This window comes from Canis lupus, chromosome 21, assembly GCF_048164855.1.
Source record: "Canis lupus baileyi chromosome 21, mCanLup2.hap1, whole genome shotgun sequence".
NCBI classification, from domain to species: Eukaryota; Metazoa; Chordata; class Mammalia; order Carnivora; family Canidae; genus Canis; species Canis lupus.
The window spans coordinates 13,320,211-13,346,105 of record NC_132858.1 but is presented as its reverse complement, the minus strand read 5'-3'; the positions used below and the strand labels follow the sequence as shown (position 1 = coordinate 13,346,105).

Genomic DNA, 25,895 nt, shown 5'->3' with positions numbered 1-25,895 from the left:
TGTACTTGCTTGTGAGGAGTACTTGCCACATTTCAGTATGGTAGCTGTATAGTCACAGTATAATATGGTTGTAGACTCCTTACTAGACTGAAAGCTCATTGAGGTTGGAGGCCTATCCTGGTTTTTGTTTTATTTTACCTCTCTCTCCCTGTCATCTACTGTAGGGCTGGGAATATAGTATAGCTTCCTCAAAATATGCTAAATGGAAAAAAAATTGGATCAGAGTCAGCGACATATGTGGAAAATGGCTTCTGTCTAAATACACGTGTTGAATTTATTGACTCTCATCTGTTGGCATGTGATAAAGAAAAACCTGATAAAGTGGGAAAAACAGTAGTTTTATAGCTTTCAACACCAACTTTATCATGTACTCACTATTTGATTATGGGTAAGCAATTTTATATTGAGTCAGATTTTTGTAAAATGGAAGAGGAATAGAAGGGGGCTTAAAGAGAGAATATATAAAACATTACTACATAATAGTGTAGTAGTTATTACAAAAATGGATGTTTTAAAAATTGTCAACAATACATTTTACACTTCTGCTTGAAGCAGGAATATGTTTTCAGGAAGTTTGTTTGCTGTGTCTTGAGTATGTGGGAGAATTATCCCCTGTAGCAATTTTCTGCTGAAAAGAAATCTTTTAGCATTTCTTCTTTTCTGGGCCTATGAAGAGTTCCATGGAGGAGGCAGAGAGGGGGTTGGGATCCTAGAATAGCTGCTGAAGACCTTGCATTTGTGTGATCTCTTTAGAATGCTACTTCTATATTGTAACTTTCTTGTTCACTCTCACTAAATGTGGCTGACTCAGCTACTGTACATTAGCATGGTAAACATTTGTCAGATTTGTCCCAGTCAGAAAATATTCTAAGGACGCCTGGGTGGCTCAGTGGTTGAGCGTCTGCTTTTGGCTCAGGTCACAGTCCCGTGGTCCTGGAATCGAGTCTTGCATCAGGCTCCCTGCAGGGAGCCTACTCCCTCTGCCTGTGTCTCTGCCTCTCTGTCTGTGTATCTCATGAATAAATAAATCTTTATTTTTTAAATATTTTATTTATTTATTAATGAAAGACAGAGAGAGAGAGAGAGAGAGAGGCAGAGAGGCAGAGACACGGGCAGAGGGAGAAGCAGGCTCCACACAGGGAGCCCGACGCGGGACTCGATCCCAGGACTCCAGGATCACGCCCCGGGCTGAAGGCAGGTGCCAAACCGCTGAGCCACCCAGGGATCCCCCCCCTTTTTTTTTTTTAATATTTTATTTATTAATGAAAGACAGTGAGAGAGAGGGAGAGAGGCAGAGACACAAGAATAAATCTTTTTTTTTTTTAAAAGAATATTCTATACCTGCCATTCTCCTTGGCACTTAAAGATTTTTTTTAAAGCTCTCTATGATACATGATAATAGGTGAAATAGGTAGGTTGCAGAGTAATATGTAGTATATATAATCCCATTTTTATACAGGAAAAAAAAAAAACCCTGCTAGATACCTATATGTTTATATGAGCAGTGAGTTTGCATGGTTACCTTAGGAGGGTGGATATAGGAAATTGACCAGACTATTGTTTTACTTGTTGCAATGAGCATGTGTTGTGTTACCTTTTTTTTTTTAAGTTAAACTTTTTATTTTGACATAATCATAGATTTATAGGCAGTTGTAAGAAATAATAGAGGGAAAGAAAGAAAGTGAGATAGCATGTGTGTATCCTTTATCCTGGCTTCCTTCAATGGCAACATCTTACAAAACCATAATACACTGCCACAACAAGGATATTGCCATTGATACAGTCAAGATAGTAGAACATTTCCTTCACTACAAGGATCTCTCCTGATGCCCTTTTATAGTCATGCCCACACCCCATATCACATGGTGCACATAACTTAGTTACCTTGATTTCTGGTGCTTTGCTCTAGAATCAGAGCAATAATAATAACACTATAGTTTTCCTTGTCTCTCATCTGATGATCTTCTCTCACTATTATTTCTTAAAGTTGAATGTAGATCCACAATTACCTCAAAATAAAAAGTTTAACTTAAAATTATAAATATTAATTAACGCACTGCTCTAGGAGGCAAGTAATGGTTAGCTCTGGTGAGGTTAGCCCCTTTTATGAAGAGGTAGGTTGAGGCATGGATGTCATGGAATTTGCCTAAGGGTTTAGCATGAGTCACTGTGTTCTGACTCACATTCACTTGAATTTATTCATTCTCTCTTCTGAATCAACTGTTTATAATTATGCTCTTCCAAATGGGAAGACACAAAAAGGATTTTTTTCCACATCTGAGGTTTAATGCCTGTTCTATAGACGCAGTGTATATTGTAGCTAGAGCATGGAGTTTGGCAACTGATATGATTTTGAATCTTTCCTTAATTTAACCTCTGTAAGCCTCAGTTTTGTGATTTGTGAAATGGGGATAATGATTGTACATATCTTCATAGTGTCATTGTGAGAAATAAATGAGATACTGTATGGAAAAGGAGATAGCACTTCAAGGTGTATGGCAAATGTTCAATGAGTGTTACATAAAAGTATTGCTTTAAATATGTGTTATATTCTGTCACTCGTGTTGGAGATAATTGTATAAATAGTGAGATTTTTCTGCTACGTACTTACAAGGCTTTAAGATCACTGTTTACTTTTGGGGCGTCTGCCTTCAGCTCATGTCATGATCCCAGGATCCTGGGATCAAATCCAACGTTGCGGGGGGCGGGGGGGTGTCCCTGTTTAGCAGGGAGTCTGCTTCTCTCTCTCCTGCCTCTTATCCCTACTTGTGTGCTTGCTCTCTCAAATAAATAGATAAAATCTTAAAAAAAAAAAAAATCTCTACTTCTGAGGTAAGGATGCTTTCAAATTTAGTCTTACATATAATTACTTAAAATAAGAAGTGATGTTAGATTATATTCATTATAGTATTTAAAAAATTTTTTTTAAGATTTTATTTATATGAGAGAAAGCATGATCTAGGGGAGAGGCAGAGGGAGAGGGAGAAACAGACTCTCCCCACTGAGCAGGGAGTCTGATGTGGGCTCCATTCCAGAACCCTGGGGTTATTACCTGAGCCACAGGCAAACGCTTAACCTGAGGCACCTAGGCACACCTATAGTATTAATTTATGTGAAAATATTTTAAAATTTCTCCTGACTTATTCATATTTTCTCAGGTTCATTCATAGAAAAATAGGAAGTGATTTGCCACCATTGATTTCCTCCCTTTAATCTGCTCCCCCAACAACATTACTTTCCATATTTTCTTCCTAGCATATGAATACTTGAAAGTATCCTCAATTATTATTATTATTTTTTTTAAGATTTGTAATTTATTTGAGAGAGAGAGGGAGAGAGAGAATCCTTAAGCAGGCTCCTCACTGAGCATGGAGCCTGATGTGGGGCTTGATTCCTGGAGCCTGAGATCAAGAGCTGGTTGCCCAACTGACTGAGCCACCCAGGTACCCTGAAAGTATCCTCACTTTTTAATTACATAATCACATAAGTTTCTTGAGGGCAGGAATGTTCTTGTTCAGTATAGTATCCCCAGTGCCTAAAATAGTGCTGAGTACATAGTTCAATAAATGTTTCTTGGCTATCATTGTTTTTGTATCCTTCCCCTTAAATGTTTTTCGTTTGGAAAGTTGGGGAAATGGAATGCAGATTCTAGTCAGAGCTTGAAGTGGCTAGGTTCTTAAATCCAGTAGCTTATTTTAATTGGCTGAGAAATGTGATTGGCAAGATGGACGAGGGAGGCAGACCTTTTAGCATAAGAGCTCTACATTTAATAATTTGACTTCTTTTCCTGAAGCCTTGAGGGAAATTTTTTCTTTCCCTATTCTAGTCAGCCAAGAACCTGACCTGGGCTGACTCTAACATTGGAGAACACTGAACACAGTATCTGCTGAGCCAGGGACTGGGAGTCAAGCTCTCTTCTGATACTATCTGAAGGGAAAGCCTGAATTCAAATCCTGCTTTGGCTACCGACTCATCTTGCAAACCTAGATGTGTTTCTTAACTTCTTCCAGGTTTTATTTTTCTTAAATAATCTCATCTCAATAATCTTAGTAATATCATCTGTTTTGGGGCTTGTGAAGATTCTTGGGTTAAGGTTCTCAAAGCATCTTACGGTACTGTTGCTGTGTCTCCAGGGGTTTCCAGGAATACTGGGGGCAGTGTGTTACTCCTGGTAGGAGAGTTACAGTCTTCTTTTTCCCAAAGACTGTGCAGAAAATAGAAAGATGCCATCCTTCATGATTTGAAACCGGCTCTACTTCAACCTCCTAATATTGGTGGATGAAAGGTATGTTTTTGCCAAAGTCATTGGGCCTGTTTGCCTGAGGCAGCTGGGGTCAATTCCCAGTTCTGGGGTTAGGCTGTTTTTGCTTCTGTGAAATTTCTTCCATCAAAAGCTCCTTTTTTTTCTTTGCTTAGTAATAGAAGATCTCTTGCCATTTTTGCGCCTTTAAGGGTAGCCTTCCTGATTTCTTGATGCTTTTGATAGCTTGGGACTCAAAATTGGGCTTCATTTTCTTCTTGGTAGTGCTTTCCTCTTTGCCCTTTGTTGCATTTCCAGGGCTTCTCGTATTCTCAGCACGCATCTTCCCCAGAATAGTTTGCAGATAAAAACTTCATTTCTTTTTTGGTTATCTTTCTGAGGTAAATGGCAATATAGAAGATTGTCAGTCTCAAATTTGGGACTTATAACTTTCTATCTCCAGTTTTGATCATACTTTGTGTTTGAGTTAAAACTCTGCTGTGTTTCAGACATTAGGTTACATGGTTGTGAGCTACTTTAGGAAGCCCTAGTAAGCAAACTCTGTAGCAGAAAAGCCACTGTTCTTTCCTCTCTTTATTGTAGTAACAGTAATTAGAGTTTATTTAGTTTTGTTTCTTTAGAGTGTTTTGTAAAGCTGTTAGCCTATTTGTGAAATATACCCTGTGGAGGTGTGCCTTATTTTGAGTTACATGAAAAATATTGGGGGTGATGGTGGATATAAGAACAAAAAAGAGGTCATCTTGTTTGCTTATCTCTTGATAAATTGCAGCTGGCTACCTTTGTACCAGGTACTTGCATCATTATTACCTCTTAGCCTGACTCTCTAGGTGGAGACAATTGTATTTTTGAGTATTTGTAGTTCTGAACATAAATGTTGTGCATATCTGCAGTAGGAATGCAGGTTCTAATTATTAGCATTTTGTTTCTGGGCTTTTGTCTTATAAACGGTCTGTGTATAATTTTGGTTGTATTGATTTTGATTCTTTCAAATTATTTGCTTCTACCTGACACCTGCTTGTCAGGTGATTAATTAAAGGTACTCTGATTCTGCTTCATGGCCCCTGTGATTTCCTTTGCACTCTCAGAACTGTGGGTGCTGGACTTCTTTGTGTGAACTCCCATTTATTGTCTACTGTCCTTATTGTTGGTTCTTAACTTGGCTTTTACTTTCAAAAATAGTAACTCGGGATCACTGGGTGGCGCAGCGGTTTAGCGCCTGCTTTTGGCCCAGGGCGCGATCCTGGAGACCCGGGATCGAATCCCACGTCGGGCTCCTGGTACATGGAGCCTGCTTCTCCCTCTGCCTGTGTCTCCGCCTCTCTCTCTCTCTCTCTCTCTCTGTGACTATCATAAAAAAAAAAATAGTAACTGACTTGAATTTTTTGTAACCCATTTCTTCTAATATACTCTAAGGACATTATTCCTTTAAGGTACGAAAAAAATCTTATTAATTTCAATTTGTACATGGAGACAAATGAAATTTAGCACCAGTGTGATTTGTAAAAGATTATGTAACAACTCAGTGGTAAAAATCAGTCACTGGAGCTTCTTCTTCGTCTTATCTTTACCCATTAAATCACATCACTTTTATATCTGGCACTTTCAAGCCTGAAAGATCTAACTAATATCTCATATTCCCTTCCCTGCTCTCAGAATATTCACTGCTTCTGTACTTTATTCTAAATATGCTGTTTTGGGACGCCTGGGTGGCTCAGCGGTTGAGCGTCTGCCTTCGGCTCAGGGCATGATCCCGGGTCCAGGGATTGGGTCCCGCATCGGGCTCCCTGTGAGGAGCCTGCTTCTCCCTCTGCCTGTGTCTCTGCCTCTCTCTGTGTCTCTCACGAATAAATAAATAAAATCTTTAAAAACAAATAAATAAATAAATAAATAAATAAATAAATAAATAAATAAATAAGCTGTCTTTCAAATATGAAGCTGCTGCGTGGAACTGACACTCATCCCTTCAGCCACATTCTGTGGTCAAAACAAGTCACAAACAAGGTCAGCCCATACTGGAGTGAGAAGTATGTAACATGTTATCTTTTGATAGGTGGGGCAATATGGGAGTAGGGTAGGAAGAAATTGATGGCAACTGTCTTCAGAGAGAATCTAGCACAGGATGGTAAACTACGTTAGTGATGGAACCTCTTGGAACTAATTCTGGCAGTGCAGGGAGGTCACTAACACTTGTGCCTGTCACATGGATGAGAGGTGGTTGGCATGAGACTACATGCAAGAGTCCCCTTCTTTTCTGAGATGTGTTTATGTTGTAGTTCATGTTTGACAAAAAGAGTATTCACGGGCTTGACAGAGTAGGGCACAATCACATCTTCTGTTGATTAAATGTTTCAAGATCTATGTTCTCTCCTGGCAACCAGACAGAAGTCAGTGTATGGTGGCATCTATTTCTTATTGAGAAGTAATTTTTCTTATTTCCATGGAGTTGGTAGTTTTGTAGGGTAAATACATAGCTGAATTTTGTGATATTGTCTCATATGGTACTTTATCAAATTCAGAGTTATTTCTGGTCAAAGGGTTTAGAGTCCTTTTTTCTTTCAAAAACTATTTTTTCTTAACGTCATTCATTAATTTCTTCTCCTTTGAAGAAATGAACATTACAAAAATAAAGCAAGCAGATATCCAATTGATAGTGTAAGGCAATGAAACATTTATTTAGGGCCGAATACATGTGAGGCTAGGCTAGTAAGTGACATAGAAGAGAGACTGAATAGAAAGTGGTATCTCAGGCACTATGGAATTTTCTGTAGTAATTAAGTATCCAGATTCTGGAGCAGACTGCCTGGGTTTGAATCCTGAATGCACCACTGACTGTGTGACTTGTTCCCTGAGGACCTCATGAACCCTGGATGGAGCAGCTCCAAGGATTGTAAATTTACTTTACGTAAAGTGCTAAGAACAGTGCCTATGATATGAAAAGCACTATGAAAGTGTTAGGGCTTATTATTTTAACCATTACCTTGTGGTTTTATTTTATTTTTTTAAAGATATCAATACTCAGATCTTTTATATGAAATGGTTTAGAGACTGCTGCAGTGGTCAATTTCATTTTGCCTAGAAGAATTTGTATTTAACTTGTTTGCAGGACTTGCTGGCCTAATTTTTTTTAAATTTTTCTTACTGTTATTTTAATTTTAATTCTTCATTACAGAATGAAATTAGTATAAGCACTGGAATTCTAGAATAGTGAGTACTTTTCATTTGGTAAATCTTTTAATCCTCACAGTAACCCTATCATATGGTTACCATTAGTGGTCACACTTTATAGATGAGGAAACTGAAGTGTAGGGAGGTTAGGTAACTCTTCCAAGAAACCAAGAAACCTCCTTTTACCAAGAAAATGACAGAGCTGGGATTCATTTGGCCAGTCTGAATACAGGGCCCATATACCACTATACTATGCTGTCTCTTATCTAGAAATTATGGTTTGTTGTTTTTTTTAATTTTTTATTTTATTTTGTTTATTTATGATAGGCACACAGTGAGAGAGAGAGAGGCAGAGGGAGAAGCAGGCTCCATGCACCGGGAGCCCGACGTGGGATTCGATCCCGGGTCTCCAGGATCGCGCCCTGGGCCAAAGGCAGGCGCTAAACCGCTGCACCACCCAGGGATCCCCTAGAAATTATGGTTTTAAAAAAATTTCTCTATCTAGATTTTTTTCTTCCTTTAATTTTTAAGGATTATTTATTTGTTCATAAAAGACACAGAGAGAGAGGCAGAGAGAGAAGCAGGCTCCCTGAGGGAAGCCTGATATGGGACTTGATCCCAGGACCCCAGGATCACAACCTGAGCCAAAGGCAGATGCTCAACCACTGAGCCATGCAGGTGCTCCTCTATCTAGATTCAATGACAGTTATCACTTTGGCATATTTTAGGATATCTTTTATAAGTCCATACATGGTACGTACAGAATTCAGGTAATAGTTGATATTTTCCTACTTCCAAGTGTGTTTGCCTTCAGAATGTTACCTGTGTCTACAGCTGTTATAGATTTGTGATGCTTTGTCCCAAGTTTCTTGCTCACCTCTAAACTCGGTCTTGTGTAGGAGTTAGGCAAGAGCTGTATGTATACAGGCAGGTCTGTGGCTCGCTGGGTTCCTCACATTTTGGACTTAGATCCTATATCGTGTCGTTTGAAGTATCCTAAAATGTCTTGTTAAAAGTTCTATTAATGTAAACAAAGCTGCCAATTGTAGAAAACTGTGTGTATTTCCACCCACAGGAGTTTCTAAAGAGTCCTGGGCTACTTTTAGGCCTCTAATTAAAGGCTTGACATTGTCACTAATTTTCCAGTTGTTTGGAGAGCTTTACTTATGCAAGTAATCTTAGATTTAGTATTTAAAGAACTTTTTTATTTTCTTTTAAAGAGTTAACCGTGGGATGAATCCTATGTTATGGAGTAGGTGTTGATTTTACATAGCTGACCTGACTCTTAGGAGTCCTTTATGGTTAGTGCAGTGGAGAGAGATGTAATTACTCAAAGAAATTAGATGATTGGACTTCATTTTAACAATTACTTCCAGATCTAATAGTTTTCTGATTCACACTCCTGGAATGCTATTGGAAGGGAGGATTTGGAGTCTGAATTATTAGCCAGGTTGTAGGTACAGTTCTGAGTTGTTGGTTCTTTTTTTTACTTCACCTTACTTATGGAGAGGTAGCTCAGGTCTCTTTAATTATTATTATTATTATAATTAGAGAGGGAGAGAAAGAGGTGGAGAGGGGCAGAGGGACAGGGAGAGAGAGAGAGAATCTTAAGCAGGCTCTACAGCCAGCGCAGAGCCGGATGCAGGGCTTGATCTCACAACCCATGAGATCATGATCTGAGCCAAAATCAAGAGTCAGATGCTTAACTGACTGAGCCATCCAGGCACCCTCATTTAACTATTTTTGCCACGGAGATATACTTTATTTTCCTGAATACTTTTTACTTTGATGTCTGGTAATAGTCTTTGAAATGTTTCTTAGAAAAATATGCTACTTTTGGGAATTACAGCATCTTGTGTCTCTGGGGTTTTAATTAGCTGTATTATTTGATGAGGGAGACCATAGGAAATCCCAAAGAGAATTCAGTACTAATGACAACAGTAACAGCAATGATGTTGACACTCTACTCTTTTCCTCTTGGAACTTCACAGCAACCTGATAAGCAGATATTGCCATTCCTGTTTTAAGAAGAAGGAAATTAAGTCTCAAATAGGTTAAGCAACTTGCCTGAAGTCCTCTGGGGAGGAGGTGGAGTAAAGTTGAATTGCTGAGGGAACCTGTAAATCTAACTTTTAGTTCCCACTTGGTTGTGGCATGCTCTCTAGGTGATTTTTATTAGTAGTTGTTAAATACAATTATGTCCTAGAATTAAGACAGTCTTTAAAGGTGATTTATCTTAACTTTTCTTTTTAAGATTATTTGATACAGAGAGAGCACAAACGGGGAACGGGAGAGGGAGAAGCAGGCTCCCAATGGAACAGGGGGCCTGATGGGGGACTTGATCCCAGGACTCAGGGATCAGGACCTGAGCTGAAGGCAGACACTTAGCCGACTGAGCAACCCAGGCACCCCTATCTTCCCATCTTTTGAGAGTGATCAGTCATGTTATGAGGGGGGTGGTGTTGAAAGGGGCATTTGTGTACACATCGCAGTTGTGTCCTTTGGGTTGGTTCTCCTTGCATAAGGCTTTTGGTGACCGAGAATTGATTCTGGGGACTGTGTAATGGCTTCACAGAGACTATTCTTGGCACCCTTTGTCTCAGTCTGCTTTAAGGGACAGATTGGGAAACTTGTTTCTTCCTCCTTTTTAAAAAGAGGAATGAAAAACACACTTGACTGGCACTTCCTCCTCAGCAACGGGCCTGTCTGACTTCAGTCTGATTTAGCTCCTTTTGTTCCTTATAGAGAACAAAGTAAAATCTCTTCACAGGTAGCTGTGAGGAGTGTAAGGCCCTTATCCTTTTAAAGAAACAGAACAAATATTTTTCGTCAGACAAAAGAGAGACTGTGCGATTGTTCTAGGCCCTCTGACTTCTTGGCATCACTCCAGTTTTTTCTTGTTTGAACTTTTAGTGTGTTTAGGTCCTTGGGAATTGATAGACAAGCTCTTTGGTAAGCCTGAGCTAGAGGTTTTCAGTTTTTCTTGATAACTGGTGCTTGTAGCAGCTCGTTCCTCTTCCAGTTCCTTTAATTTTTTTTTCCTTTTTTTTTCTTTTTTTTCTTTTCTTTTTTTCTCTTTTTTTTTCTTTTTTTTCTTCCTTTTTTTTTCTTTTTCTTTTTTTTTTCTTTCTTTTTTTTCCAGTTCCTTTAGAAACTTTAGGTTGTATCACAGTTTTTTGAATTCTATGGTGTTTGTGACCTATATATTCTTCCTCTTGAGTTACAACAGGTCAGGTCAGACTTTTTTTGGGTACAAATTGGACTGCTGCTATTTTCACCACATGTTGTAAGATTATAAATGGTTTAAATGTATTTCTGTGAAAGTACTTTGTCACATTCTTAAGACAAGTGACCCTCAAAACTCGTTTCTTCTGGACATCTCTGTATTAGATAAAAGAATGATAGGCTCAAAAAAATTAGACTTAATAAAGGGTTAAGGTGAACTAATGGGAACTGTATTTTTGGCACCTTCCTGGTTAGTAATTATTCAGCTGTGTGGCAGTGTCACTTCCAGACTTTCAGTGCTAAACCGTGAGTTGTCAGGGTCACCAAGTAGATTATTTCCTTTCAGTTATTTCATCCTTAGTTTATTCAGGAGGTTGGCCTGCAGCATGTTGACATTTTCAGTGTGGATATATTTATATCGTGCACTAATGAGTGATGAGAGCTGTACCGTGAGGATACTGGCTAGAGTTTGTTTCTGTGTCATTCCTTAGGGAACTTTGTTGTATGTGTCTAGGAACTTGGAGTTGCATCTTTCTGTAAAATCTTCCTGGCTTTCTACATTTTAATATGCCAGGGAGAAAACTCCTTTCAGCACAGGCTATAAATATTTTTCCTTCTGTCTGTATTTGGATACATCTAGTTGTGTACTTTTCAGATTGCAGCCATTTGTGAAATGTAAAGAGCCCGTTGTTGTTTCACTTTTTACAATAAGCATTTACTACTTCCTAAGTTTAAAAAGTGAAAAGGTGAAAAGAACACTGCCTTTTCTAATTATTAAAGACAACCATTGTTAGTATTTATACTCCTTTTGTATAATTTTCCAAGATTTTTTTTTTTTTTACAAAATTGGGATCATAATGTATATGTGATTTTGTATTATGCTTTTTTTTTAAATAAGTTTTGAGTAGGTAATACATTCCAAAATAAAAATTCCACAAAACGAAAACATTTGAGAAGTCTTGCTTCCATCTTTGTCTCCCTTCATCTTGTCCTTTCCATAATGAGTGACCATTTAATTTTGTCTCTCATTCAAAGGTAGCATTACTGGGATGCTCAGCAGTTGAGCGTCTGCCTTTGGCTCAGGGCATGATCCTGGGGTCCTGGGATTGAGTTCCCCATCAGGCTCCCCAGAGGGAGCCTGCTTCTCCCTCTGCTTGTGTTTCTGTCTCTATCTCTCATGAATAAATAAATAAGTAAATAAATAAAATCTTTTAAAAAACCCCACAAAGGTAGCATTACTATACATACTGTTCTGTGCCTTGCTTTTCTCCTCTCTTCACAATGTTTTATCCTGGAGATCTCTTGTTACCAGTACCCATAGAATCTGCCTTACCATAGATTAGTCATCTAGTCTCCTTTTTACATGGACACTTGAGTGTCCTCAGTTTTTGCTATTATAAACAATAAGACGGAAGTAGTAATTAAAGGGGGAAAAAAGCATTTACTCTGCTTCAGTTATTAACGGAAAGTTCTTTCCAAAGGAATGCCAGCTAATAAATGTAGAAGTAACGATGGAATTGGAAAATGAACATTTTTTCAGCCTCTAAATGAAATAATTCAAGAAGGAATCATCAGTGATTGCTAAACTATTAAGCAAAAAGTTGAGAAGGAGCAGGATATTCACTTGATGCAAAATATTAGCCACAGATTGCTCATCATTAAGGGGGGAATATATCTTTATAAAGTTTGGCAATTACAAACTCAACCAAGTAGTCATATTTTGCTGAGTGATCACATAATTTACCAAGTCCTGCTAACTGGGACAGCCTGAGAATATATGCCACCTGCTGTGCTGCATTGTGAAGCACATAGATAGCATCACCTGTGAGGCATTCTTGCCAAAACACTCAGCCTAAATCCAATCAGTGTTTTAGACCAAACCTTCTGTTTATAGGAAATGTAAGGGATAGAGAGGTAAGCTAAATGGCACTGTGAAGCAACAGTCAGACAAAACTAGGGTATAAGACATTCTCCAAGTCACCTGTCCTGGGCTTTAAAAAAAGCTTGTGTTGGGGTGCCTGTGTAGTTCAGTCGGTTTAGCATCTGACTCTTGATTTCCACTCATATCACGATCTCAGAGTCATGAGATCAAGCCTTGAGTGTTGGGCTCCTTGCCGAGGGTGGATTCTCTCTCTGCCTCTCCCCATCTCTAAAAAGAAAAAAAGCTTGTGTAGCTTGTGTTGTAAATAAGAAACAAAAGTTGGAGGCCATTCTAGGATAAAAGAGACTAAAGAGACATGACCTCCATATTCATTGCTTGAGTTTTGGTTGGATTATGGGTTTTTTTAAAGCCAATTATTAAGGACAGTTTTTAGACAGTTGGGGGACGTTTGAATGAGGACTTGAGCATTAGATGATAATCAGTGTACTTAATGGTGTTGTGGTTATGAAGTTAAATGTCTTTATACCTAGTAGATGCACAGTGAGGTATATAGGGAGGGGTAAAGCATCTTGAAGCCTGATGAAATGGTTCAGAAAAAAATAACTCATTGTGTGTTCATAGAGATAGATAAAGCAAATATGATAAAATATTAACAAATATTGAGTCTAAATGGTGAATAGTATCTTTATTGTACTGTTTTTTTCAATTTTCTGCACATTTGAAACTTTTTCACAACAGTTGAATTAACAGTGCTATAGTGAATAACATTCTATATGTATTTTTCTGAGATGCCATTTTATTGGGTTTCATATTCCATTGTATAGAGGAGCCACAGTTCTTTAATTGTTACATATGTGTATATTTTGCTGCAAGTTGATGTTTTAGTTGAATTTTTCTTTATCTTGTGATAGTTTTAGGCTCTATGGCTTGTGGTAGATGAGAAGAAGGAACTGAGTTTTTTTTTTTTTTTTTCCTTCTCTTTCATCCTCTGTCTCTGCTACTCTGGAACCTTAGTGGAGAAGAGAAAAAGAACATGAGAAAGATACCCCAAAGTTCTCCTTATGCACATGATTTTAGGTAGAAGATAGAGTTTAAGCTACTGCGTAAGAACCAGACTCCATGGGACACCTGAGTGGCTCAGTGGTTGAGCATCTGCCTTTGGCTCAGGGCATGATCCCTGGGTCCTGGAATTGAGTCTTGCATTGGGCTTCCTGCAGGGAGCCTGCTTCTCTCGCTGCCTATGTCTTTGCCCCCTCTCTGTGTCTTTCATAAATAAATAAAAAAATTAAAAACAAACAAACAAAAAGATTTCAGGGTGCCTGGGTAGCTCAGTTGGTTAAACATCCAACTCTTGGTTTTGGCTTGGGTCATGATTTCAGGGTAGTGAGATTGAGCCCTGTGTTGGGCTCTGTGCTAGGCATGGAGGCTGCTTAAGATTTTCTGTCTCCTTCTCCCTCTTCTACATTCCCTCTGCTCCTCTCCCCCTCTGAAAAACAAAAACAAAAACAAAAAGCCCCCCCAAAACAAAAAAACAGAACTCAAGTAGCCTTTTAAAATCGGTTGCCTGTGTTTTTTGGCTTGGAGGCTGCCCAAGTGATAAGGAGTGGGGGCTGGTGGCTAGGGAGGCAGTGTGGCACAGAAGGGAGGGCATGTGCTGTGTTTTGTTTTGTTTTTGGCAGGTTTTTAGACCTTTTTATTAGTAACAAAAGTTCTTCCTACCTGATAAAATAATAAGAGTAACTGCTTTAGAGAATGATCTATTCTTTAGCTATGAGGCTGAGCTACTGAGGATAGGAGAGGAATTTAAGGATGAAATATTTTTGTTACATATGTTAACTAACTAGAATTTAAATAAAAACTTGAAAAAAAGGATGAAATATTTTTGGAAGAAAAGTTCTGGGAGAAGGGTCTTTCCTGAGAGAGTGTCATTAAATATGAAAAACATACTTTCCTCTTTGAGCTAGAATTGTATTTGCAGTGGGAAGCTTCTCTGATTGTAGAATAGATGTTCTTTGACTTTAATGTCCATCCTTTAGATTTCCATGAAGACAACTTACAAGGACCTGAATGGCCTCATTTTAGCTGCTTCAGCTTGTGGAGCTATTGCTTGCTCCTTCTCTTCCTGTGCCTGGTGTGACAGTGGCTACTGAGCACTATGAAGGTTGTTCCAGAGAAGAATGCTGTCCGGATACTATGGGGGCGAGAACGGGGCACTCGGGCCTTTGGAGCTCAGCGGCTTCTTCAGGAGCTAGTGGAAGATAAAACTCGGTGGATGAAATGGGAGGGCAAGGTAGGAAAAACGGATATTTTTGACATAGGATTTGGAGGGGTGACAGTAGAATGGGGTTTTAGAATGGGCTAATGGAATTGGGATATGATTTATTTTGTGCAAGAGAATTGATGTATCTAACTTAATGGAGTCTTAAAAATAAATTTGGAAGAATTTATGGGCTAGAAATATCTTTTCCCTTTAGAGCTAGACATTTTTCTTTAAGGTAATTTGGATTTCTCTCAACTTGAGTCTTGATCATTGTCTCCAGTTTCTCAGCTTATACTGAACACTAGTCTATAGTGGCTTGTGTGCTTTTGAGATAGAGTAAGCCATAGTTTATAAATAATGTATTTTGACTTTTTTTGGTTTGTTTTTCAGAGAGTAGAACTGCCAGATAGTCCACGCTCTACCTTTTTACTGGCCTTCAGCCCAGACAGGTACCTAGTACTTATCTGTAACTTAATCTAAGACTTGGCAATAGCATTGCTTTTTATATCTTTGGCCTAGCTTGGTAACATCCCTAAGGGCTCTTTGAAGCTTTGCATGAACAGAGCTTTTCCAGTGTATCAGAAGGTGAAAGTAGATGAACAGTACTAACCATAGAAATAATGGGGATAAGCAAAGGAAACAGTGGACCTTGAGAATCAAACTTGGGAAGTTTCTCAATTACAGCCCTTTGCCTGTGTGATAATAGGCCACTGATGGCATGATAATTTTTCCAGCTAGAAAAAAATAGTCTCTGAAGGAGATGTGTGTTATTTGGGGACAGTGTGGAGAAGCCAAAGCTTTTAAAGATATAATATTTCTATTTTTTTTGTAATGCCTAAGGTGTAGCTTTTCCGCACTGGGGTGGGGAATACTCCAAAGCTGACTATCCAGAACTGATAAAATTTGTTACCCTCCTACACACTTTACATTCACTTCCCACCCTTTGATTCCCTAGGACTCTATTGGCCTCCACCCACGTGAACCATAATATCTATATTACGGAAGTGAAGACTGGTAAATGTGTTCATTCTCTGATTGGACACCGCCGTACTCCGTGGTGTGTCACTTTTCATCCCACCATCTCAGGCCTTATTGCTTCTGGCTGCCTAGATGGGGAGGTCAGGATTTGGGATTTGCATGTAAGTATTTCCATTTCTTTGATACTCTAAATGCAGAGAGTTGTTTACCATTGAGTTCTTAACTGGAGGAGAGACTAGCCAGGTTCTCAGAACTACATCTGAGTAAGTGATTTACCCACTTAAATAGTGGAAAGTCTAGTCAATATTCCTCCATTTATTTAGCTATTCTTCCTTTTGCCCATTGTGACATAGTTCTGGAAGTTCTTAAAATATGTTCAGGATAGATGCGTTTTGTTTTAGAGCAAGAATGTACTGTATTCTGATCATGACTGCCAAAGCAATATGCTTCTTGTCCTGGAGACTTGCTAGTGGGTTGTTGTGTACCATGTCATGCACCAAGCTTGCATTTTCACAGGCTTCAGAAATAGGAACTATGTGGATGCTCATTGCTTTGGATTGTAGATGACTTGGAGAACTGATAGACAGTAATAATTTTCTGATAAATTGGTGACACTACCAGATCACTGAATTCTTACATTTTATAGAGGACATATTTATTTATTTTTTAAAAAGATTTTATTTATTTATTCATGAGAAACAGAGAGAGAGGAAGAGACACAGGCAGAAGGAGAAGCAGGCTCCCTGCAGGAGCCCGATGTGGGACTCGATCCCCAGACCCGAGATCACGCCCTGAGCCAAAGGCAGACGCTCAACCACTGAGCCACCCAGGCACCCCTAAATGATCCTTTCTTAAAATTGACATCCTAGTCTGCTGCCAGTTTGTAACCTGAGAATAATTAGGATTGGTTCATTTATAGGGTGGCAGTGAAAGCTGGTTCACAGACAGCAACAATGCCATTGCTTCTCTGGCTTTCCACCCTACGGCTCAGCTCCTGCTGATTGCCACTGCCAATGAGATCCACTTCTGGGATTGGAGTCGGCGGGAGCCCTTTGCTGTGGTGAAGACAGCTAGCGAGATGGAGCGGGTCCGGTGAGTGCTTTCTGTCCACCAGCAATGTCTGGCAGAGAACATTGGCAGAGAACATTTGCACTTGCTGTCACCTCAGGAAGCAGTTTGTTATACTTACTCAGAGCAAGTGGTTATCTTTTCAGCTCCTCCTACTTTCTAAACTGCTGGCCAATCAGCAGTTCTTTTTAGCTATTCCTGATTGATCTTATCTTCTGGCCTCTGTAGGCCAGAGTTGTTAGAATGTCTTTTAGGTTCAAAGCTGTCTAGGTTTGGGGTAGCCCTTTTTTTGGGGGGTGGGGTGGAAACCTGAAAGGTGTTCTGGTAGAGGTTAACTTGGTGGGTAGTTGCTAAGCCCAGTTATTTGTATTTATCAAACTGAAAAATGGAGATGTAAGTATATGTCAGATCTGCTAATTGATATTTAGCCCTCAAGATCAAAACACATACTGCCTGAATAAAGTTAATGCATTAGTTTTCTTTGCTTCTCTTGGTATTGCAGTTGGATATAAGAAAATTTTCTAGTCTCAGCTATGTCACTTGATGCTAAAACTGTTCATTGTCACCAGAACTCCTGCTTCTTGCCATTGTAACTGCTTTGTGAGGGAAAAACTAACCCTGTGGCAGGGTATGGGAGCGTGCTATGCTTTACTTTTATGATAGGCTCTTAGATATTAGCAAGAGTGTGTTTAATGTAGCTGTTTCTTGGGATGGGAGCCTAGCTGCTTTTTTAAATTATTTTTGTGATACATATTCCCTTATTCTCGCAAGTGCAAGGAGGTTAACAGGAAGTATTGAGCCCTGTTATTGTAATCTTCAAAAATTTTGAAAGTTTCTAGCATGAAGTGAATACCTGGGTAATCCCACAGTTATCAGTAATGATTGCTATACATTTGAAAACAGGCTTCCTTTTCACCATTAACATCTATCTGTGTCTGTCTTTCTCTTCTGTGTTTTCAGTCTGGTGAGATTTGATCCTCTTGGACACTACTTACTCACAGCCATTGTTAACCCTTCCAATCAGCAGGTAAGTTAGTCAGCAGTTCCAGCTCCATCTAAACTGAGAATTGTTTTCTAAACTAGTGCTCTGGTTTCTACTATATTGGACTTATAATTTGTAATGCCCAAGTATTTCTTTTCCAGCTGAGATTCAAAACTAGCTTCATACTGCATATTCCATGTGCTAGCTAGCCATAATCTTGATAGGGAGTCAATTCTGAAGCCCACCAAGTGATCACCTTATTAGAAGTAACTAGGCTGTGTTGGATAGCTTGTCATTTCTGTGCCACTGGCTGGTTGACATTTTGCTTCCTTCACTGCCTCCATGTCATAGAGATATGTTTTATAAAGAATTGGTTTGCCCCTGTACTCCTTCAGAAATGTCACTGATTGGAATGAATAATTTAATTCCATATGATGATCCAGAATCTGAAATCAGTTAGTTAATCCTCAGTGCTTCAGGATAGAGTTGTTGTCAATCCATTAAGGTTGGTTTGCTTGGATGGTTATTAGTAGTTAGTTTTCCTTAATTGACCTGGAGGTTCTACCTAACTGCTTTGCTCTACCCCTGCCCCACCTGGCTCCACATTGCAGGGTGATGATGAACCAGAGATCCCCATCGACGGAACAGAGTTATCCCACTACCGTCAGCGTGCTCTGCTGCAATCACAGCCAGTTCGCCGGACGCCTCTCCTCCACAATTTCCTGCACATGCTGTCCTCCCGCTCCTCTGGCATCCAGGTGGGAGAGCAAAGCACAGTGCAAGATTCTGCTACCCCCTCACCCCCACCGCCTCCCCCTCAGCCCTCCACGGAGCGCCCCAGGACTTCCGCTTACATCAGGCTCCGACAGCGGGTCAGTTACCCCACAGCTGAGTGCTGCCAGCACCTTGGGATCCTGTGCCTTTGCAGCCGCTGCTCTGGCACTCGAGTTCCTTCCCTCTTGCCACACCAGGACAGTGTCCCCCCTGCTTCTGCCAGGGCTACTACCCCTTCCTTTTCTTTTGTACAGACCGAGCCCTTCCATCCCCCGGAGCAGGCCTCATCAACGCAGCAGGACCAGGGCCTCCTGAACCGGCCGTCTGCCTTCAGTACAGTCCAGAGCAGCACTGCCGGCAACACGCTCCGCAACCTCAGTCTGGGTCCCACCCGTCGCTCTTTGGGAGGCCCTCTGTCCAGCCACCCTTCTAGGTATCACCGAGAAATAGCTCCTGGGCTGACAGGGTCTGAGTGGACCCGGACAGTGCTCAGTCTGAACTCCCGCTCTGAGGCAGAATCCATGCCTCCGCCCAGGACCAGTGCCTCTTCGGTGAGTTTGCTATCTGTGCTGAGACAGCAGGAAGGTGGCTCTCAAGCGTCTGTGTACACTTCAGCCACAGAAGGGAGGGGTTTTCCAACTTCAGGGTTGGCAGCTGAGTCAGATGGAGGAAGTGGCTCCAGCCAAAACAACTCAGGCAGCATTCGCCATGAGCTTCAGTGTGACCTGAGACGCTTCTTTCTGGAGTATGACCGGCTTCAGGAGCTAGACCATAGCCTGAGCGGAGAAGCCCCCCAGACCCAACAGGCCCAGGAAATGCTCAATAACAACATTGAGTCTGAGAGGCCAGGCCCCTCCCACCAGCCCACCCCACACAGTAGTGAGAACAACTCCAACCTGTCCCGTGGCCACCTGAACCGCTGTCGCGCTTGCCACAATCTCCTGACCTTCAACAACGACACCCTGCGCTGGGAAAGAACCACACCTAACTACTCCTCTAGCGAGGCCAGCTCCTCCTGGCAGGTCCCCAGCACCTTCGAGGGCATGCCGTCAAGTGGCAGCCAGTTGCCACCCCTTGAGCGGACTGAGGGCCAAACACCCAGCTCCAGCAGGCTGGAGTTGAGCAGCTCTGCTAGTCCGCAGGAGGAGAGGACTGTGGGGGTGGCCTTCAACCAGGAGACAGGCCACTGGGAAAGAATTTACACCCAGTCTAGCAGATCTGGAACTGTATCACAGGAGGCCTTACATCAGGATATGCCTGAGGAGAGCTCTGAGGAAGATTCGCTCAGGAGGTAAGCAGGTGCTTTCTTATCTTCTCCTACATCCCTTACTTTTCTCCTAACGTCTCTTCCTTCAGTCCTGTAGATGTTGTGACTGGATCTGGAGTGTCTGGGACCCATGGCATCTGGTTCTGGTCTCCCTGATGTCCATTGCATCTTCTTGAAAAATCTTGCTCTGGTGGCAGAGATAGGATGGGTCCTAACGGTATAAGTCAGTTGGTTCTGCTAGCTCCTTTTCTGGCTAACTGTCACGAGACCTTTAGCCTTGAAAGAGAATGTAGATCAGGTTAGAGATGCAAGAGGAGGTAGAGCCATTGACTTGTTCTGCCCTACTTTGTGAACTTCTTAGAGGACTGTATGTGCAGCACTAGTTATTGTGAAAAAAAATTTCCCAGAGTGCTTAGGAATAAGTAGTAAAAGAGAACTCTGCTTGGTACAGATGAACATTGTTAGTTCTTTTTCAGTCGTGCCTCTTTGGACAACTGTTCACCTGTTAAACCCTATCTTTTGAAACGTTGCAACTTGACATAGGGAAAAGAAAATTATATATATATCTTATACATGTCAAGGAAAGTCCATTTTTTAGAGATACTTTTTGGATAGCAAATTAGTTGCTTAGTTAAGATTCTTTGAGGAGATTTTCCAGATGGGCATTCACCTCAAGGTGGGGAAGAAGAATAATTGTTCTTTATAGAAGGAAGGCCTCTCCATACTCAGATCAGCATCCCAGGCAACTCTTCCATGGAAGAAACAGAGTGGGTGTAGTTGACCGCCCACCACATGTTCCATGTATGGCTATGTGCGCATCTATCTTGATTTATTAGGGACTTCTTTCTGTAATTCTGTAAAGGTCACATTTAGCGTAATCAGCAACTCCCAGAATATGCCTGTTGGATCCAAACAGCATATTGCTCTGCATTACATCCTCTGTTGAAGCAACTGAAATTTCTGACATAAGCTTCTAACAAGGGTGGGAATATGGATTGTGCACATAATGTACTTGTTATTTTGAGAGAATGCTTTATAGAGAATTACCCAGTTAATAAGTATTTGTTGAATGGTTACAATTTTTCCAGCACTGTGCTAGGCACTGTAGGGAATTAAAAAGAAGTATAATACCTGGTCTTTACCCACTGGGAGTGTTATTATAGAGGCAAGACTTATTTACATGCAATTACATAAAAAACATAGATGACCCAAATGCTTCATTGTGTGGTACTGTGATTAAATGCAGTCTCATTTCAGAGAGGGAAGTGCCATCAAAGAAGGCCGTGCAAAATCAAGTCTTGAAAAATGGGTAGGATTTTGGAAAAGGAAAGACCTTTTTATTTTAGGGGACCAGCACATTCTAAGACAGGAAAGAACATGTTGAATGCAAGATAGTGGGTGGCTACTAGGGGCAGTTGCTAAGGGGAAGATAGGACACTTGGTTGGATATGAGAGATAGAATAATAGAGGTTGTTACTATGTGCATATAATTGAGACCAGTTCTGGATTAACACCTACCAAATTCCCGGCTTTGGAATATTTTGCCTTGCATAGTGGCCCATAATAGGAACCTGAGACTGTCACTCTTCTTTGTTAAGAGAGGTGGGAAGGTAGCAAGCACATTGCGTGACATAGAGTAGGCATGCAAAGAGTTTATGAAAGGTAGCTGTAAAAGAACTGTCTTCAGTTACTGTTCTAAAAGCCTCCCAGTACTTGTTTCCATAGTACCAGTGGGCTTCTGGTCAGCCTTTGTCCATTCTATTGTATTGTAGCAGTACCTCTCCTGGTGGTGGTGGTGTCCTGAGAAATACCTGAGTGGTTTAAAATAAACTCTGTTTGATAATAACTAAGGATATCAATTACTAAGGGCCCACTATGTGTTAGATACTGTGTCTTTATATTTTTAATTTCCACCATAATTCTGTGTAAGGCAGGTATTAAATGTCTCATCTTACAGTTGAGGAAAGTGAGGCTCAGAGGAATCAAGTTTCTTGTTAATGATCCGTAAGTAGGTTCCTGAGTGGGGATTTGAGTTCTGGTGTGTGTCACTGAAGATTTTTCTAAGCTGCCCACCATGGTATTGATACCTCATAGAAAGGTTCATCATTTTTATTTATTTTTATTGTCTTTTAACTTTTTATTATCATAATCTTCAAACATATAAAAATAAAGAGAAAAGTATAAGTGAATTTTCACATATCTATCACCTGACTTTAAAAATTATTAGCACTTAGCCAGCTTTCATTCATCTATATCCCCTGTTCACTCCCCCAACCCAGACATCATGTAATTTCATCTGAAGATACTGTAATGTTTCTCTAGAGCAATGCCATCCAGTAAAACCTTCTACAGTGATAAAAGTGTTCTGTATCTGTGGTGTCCGGTGTGGTAGGCACTAGCCACACGTGGCTATTAAGCATTTGAAATGTGGCTAGTGTGAACTGAGAAACTACACATAAATTTTTAAATTTTAATTAAATGTAAAAAGCCACATATGACTAAGATATTAATCATTTCTTAATGAAGTAGACCGTGAAAACCCAGAAACTGTGGTTTAAATATAAAAAGCTTAAACATTTAAAAGTGTAGGCTGTAGTAGATGAAATCCCTTCCCATCTTGGTATAAACAATTGTGCATATGTATTTTTTTCTTTTAAAAATACAAATAATGCATGGTTTCATTGTAAAATACAGTATTTACATGATTTGTGGAATCACTTAAGATGAACTAGGATGAGATAGATATACTGTAAAGGCTGACAGCCTGCTCAAAATTGAGGAACATTGTAAAATATTCCAAGTGTACAACCTTTACAGAAGGGCCATCACTTCCTCTTAATTTGAGTGGCTGTATTCTAGTGTCAATTACTAATCCATACACTGGTGCTAATCAGCATCTTCTACCACCTTCAAAAGGGACTTGATGTTCTCTAGCTGATAAGCCAGCCCTTCCTTGGATTTCCCCAGCAGGTGTCACTGTTGAGCTGCTGCTGCCACTAGACTGGCCAGGAGGAAAAGGTGTCCTTATTAGGTGCCTAGTCTACTTGAAGGGAGGTTTATTCTTTGGCCTTGAAGTAGGTGATAGACTAAAGAGGCATATTTTGATCTTTGCTGCCGCTGGTTTAATTAATAGTGTTTGCAAATTAGTGAGAATATTGAGCACAAATGTGTATTTCATTATAACTCTATGTCGTTTGACCTGTGATCCCCAGTTCACATTTGTCTCCTTTTGTCTGTGGGCAGAAGAGGGGAAGATTCCTGTGTAGTCTTGACTCCAGCTTACAAGTTATAACTTGGGTGGCAGACCCTTTCCTTACCACCAGAAACTTCTTTTTAGGTCTTGATAGCCCAGGATCTAGCAGAAGATCAAGGTATTGTGGCTCCCTGCAGCTTGCAGCAGGAGTCCTTGTGGCTTTGAAAGGCTGATATTAGGAAAAGAGAAAATAAAATTTAAAAAAAAGGAAAAGAGAAAATTATTTAAATGGTGTCTTAAAACTGGAGAAAACAAAACAAAAAAACTGGAGAAAACCTAGAGTGTATTTAAGTCCTCCCTTTTTTTTTTTTTTACTGAGAAAACTTAGATACACAGGGCGGAAATGACTGTTTAAGATGTACTTATAGGGTAGCCCTGGTGGCGCAGCGGTTTAGCTCCGCCTGCAGCCCCGCCTGCAGCCCGGAGTGTGATCCAGGAGACCCGGATCGACCCACATCGGGCTTCCTGCATGGAGCCTGCTTCTCCCTCTGCCTGTGTCTCTGCCTCTCTCTCGCTTTCTCTGAATGAATGAATAAATAAATAAATCTTTAAAAAAAAATAAGATGTACTTATAACAACAGTGGGTTTCAAACCCCTAGATCCTAGGAAGGGCACTCTTTCCTCTTTTTCATTGAAATTAGTGCTTTCATGCATTGAGTTTTTTCCATCAGAACCTCTATTGCTCCTGTAGATCATTCATTCCCTGGGTTCGGGGCGCACGGGGGGGGGGGGGGGGGTGCAGAGGTGGGATGAGGGTGGTGGCTCTTCAGTCAGTTCTCTTTGTAAGAAATTGGAGGTTTGATAAATCATTTGTAAATATTGTTTCTTGAGAGAAGTGTAACCAATACAATGTTTTTAAGGATACAGGAGAAACACTGTTTTAGTTATTTGCCCATAGAACTGCACTGTTTGGGAGTGATCCCAGTTAGGGAAGTTCACTGTAAAAATTCCAACAAATGGAAGATCAAAATCTGGGCCAAATCTTCCTCAGCTAAATTCTGTCTGCATTCCTTCTCCAGAAAGGTGACAAGGCTTTTCTTCTGAAGTATTTAATAAGATTGAATGTGTTCTGAGAACTGATATCTTGATCTGTACTTTTCCCTTATGATAAAAGAAGATTGGGGAAATTTGGCCCAGAACATTAAAGGTTAGAGTTGGAAGCCCTCATATGATTTCTTGGTTTTTTTTTAGACGTTTGTGAGGGAATTGCTTTGGAGTTTGGAGCAGTCTGAAGCCTCTTGAGGCTTTGTGGTCCAACAAACTTGTTTGATGCCTTAGCTCTAGTCACATGGGGATTTTCCGGGGAGCTCTTGCAGGGCTAGTCATAGATCCATAAGAGGGAGAAGGTAACCTAGAAATTAGGAAAGCACAAGTCTTTGCAGCTTGATCATAATACAGAGAGGGGTCCATCTTTAGTAGCTTTGCTGCACTCTTTTGGATGAGTGTATACTTGATTTATTATTCAAAACCTAACACAGCTGTCACCTTTTCCTTTGAGAAAACCTCCCTGAATGTCCCAAATAATCACTTTCTCTTTGTTGTTTGTACTAGATGTAGATACTTAACTTGCAATATTGTACACATGACAGAAAAGTATTTGTTTCCCTTTCTATCAATGAGGCCCCTTGAGGCAGCGATTATGTCTGTATTCCTGCTGTCCCTAAAATACTACCTGGCACATCATAGGTGCTCAACAAATATTAGTTGAATTCAACAAATGGAATTGAAATTATATCCTCTATGATTCATTATGCAGTATAAATTCTTTTTGGCTTAGTAAAAAAAGAAAAAACGCATTACTGTATTACATCCTTTAGCCTTCAGAGAGTTGTTGCCTTAATAATTTCTTGTTGAATAAATGAAGTAGCATTACCTAGAATTGTACACAGAAGACACCTTTTTTATTTTGATGTAGTCCAAAACTTTATTTTTGGTTTTGTTTCTCTTGCTCAGGGGACCTGTCTAGAAAAAAGTTGCTCCAGCCAGTGTCAGAGAAATTACTGTCTTGCTTTCTTCTAGGATTTTTATGGTTTTAGGTCTCATATTGAAGTCTTTTTTTTTTTGTTTTTTTTTTTTTTTGTTAAGATTTTATTTATTTCTTCATGAGAGACATAGAGAGGCAGGGGGAGAAGCAGGCTTTTCACCAGGAGCCCTATGCAGGACTTAACCCATGACCACGCCCTGAGCCAACGGCAGATGTTCAACCACTGAACCACCCAGGTGTCCCTTACATTTAAGTCTTTAATTCATTTTGAATTTATTTTTGTGTATGGTGTAAGAAAGCCCAGTTTCTTTTATTTTTTTTTGAGATTTTATTTATTAATGAGACACACACACACACACACACACACAGAGGCTGAGACACAGGCAGAGGGAGAAGCAGGCTGTATGCAGGGAGCCCGACGTGGCACTCATTCTGGGTCCTCAGGATCATGCCATGGACTGAAGGCGGTGCTAAACCGCTGAGCCACCTGGGCTGCCCAGAAAGTCCAGTTTCATTCATTTGCATGTAGTTTTCCAGTTTTCCTAATACCATTTGTTGAAAAGACTGTCTTTCCCATTGGATATTTTTTCCTACTTTGTCAAAGATGAATTAACCACATAATTGTGGGTTTATTTCTGGATTTTCTATTCTGTTCTATTGATCTATGTGTCTGGTTTTGTGCCACTACCATACTGTTTTGATCACTATAGCTTTGTAAGATAACTCGATGTCTGGAATTGTGATGCCTCCAGTTTGCTTTTCTTTTTTAAGATTGTTTTGGCTATATGAGATCTTT

At 40.2% G+C, this 25,895-nt stretch overlaps 1 protein-coding gene across 7 annotated transcripts in view; it reads left to right on the top strand.

The window, feature by feature from the left end:
- Positions 1-25,895, top strand: part of AMBRA1 (autophagy and beclin 1 regulator 1) — a 170,019-nt gene that overhangs the window by 14,124 nt on the left and 130,000 nt on the right. For 4 of the 7 annotated variants that reach the window (XM_072790705.1, XM_072790707.1, XM_072790706.1 and 1 more), the window contains exons 2-8: positions 14,570-14,823; positions 15,184-15,242; positions 15,749-15,932; positions 16,691-16,863; positions 17,800-17,866; positions 18,433-18,579; positions 18,850-19,886. In XM_072790705.1, the coding sequence (XP_072646806.1) occupies positions 14,689-14,823; positions 15,184-15,242; positions 15,749-15,932; positions 16,691-16,863; positions 17,800-17,866; positions 18,433-18,579; positions 18,850-19,886 (1,802 nt within the window). In that variant the 5' untranslated portion in view covers positions 14,570-14,688. Of the gene's footprint in view, positions 1-14,569; positions 14,824-15,183; positions 15,243-15,748; positions 15,933-16,690; positions 16,864-17,799; positions 17,867-18,432; positions 19,887-25,895 lie in introns of all 7 variants that reach the window. The other 3 variants (XM_072790704.1, XM_072790702.1, XM_072790703.1) reach the window with 1 other exon arrangement.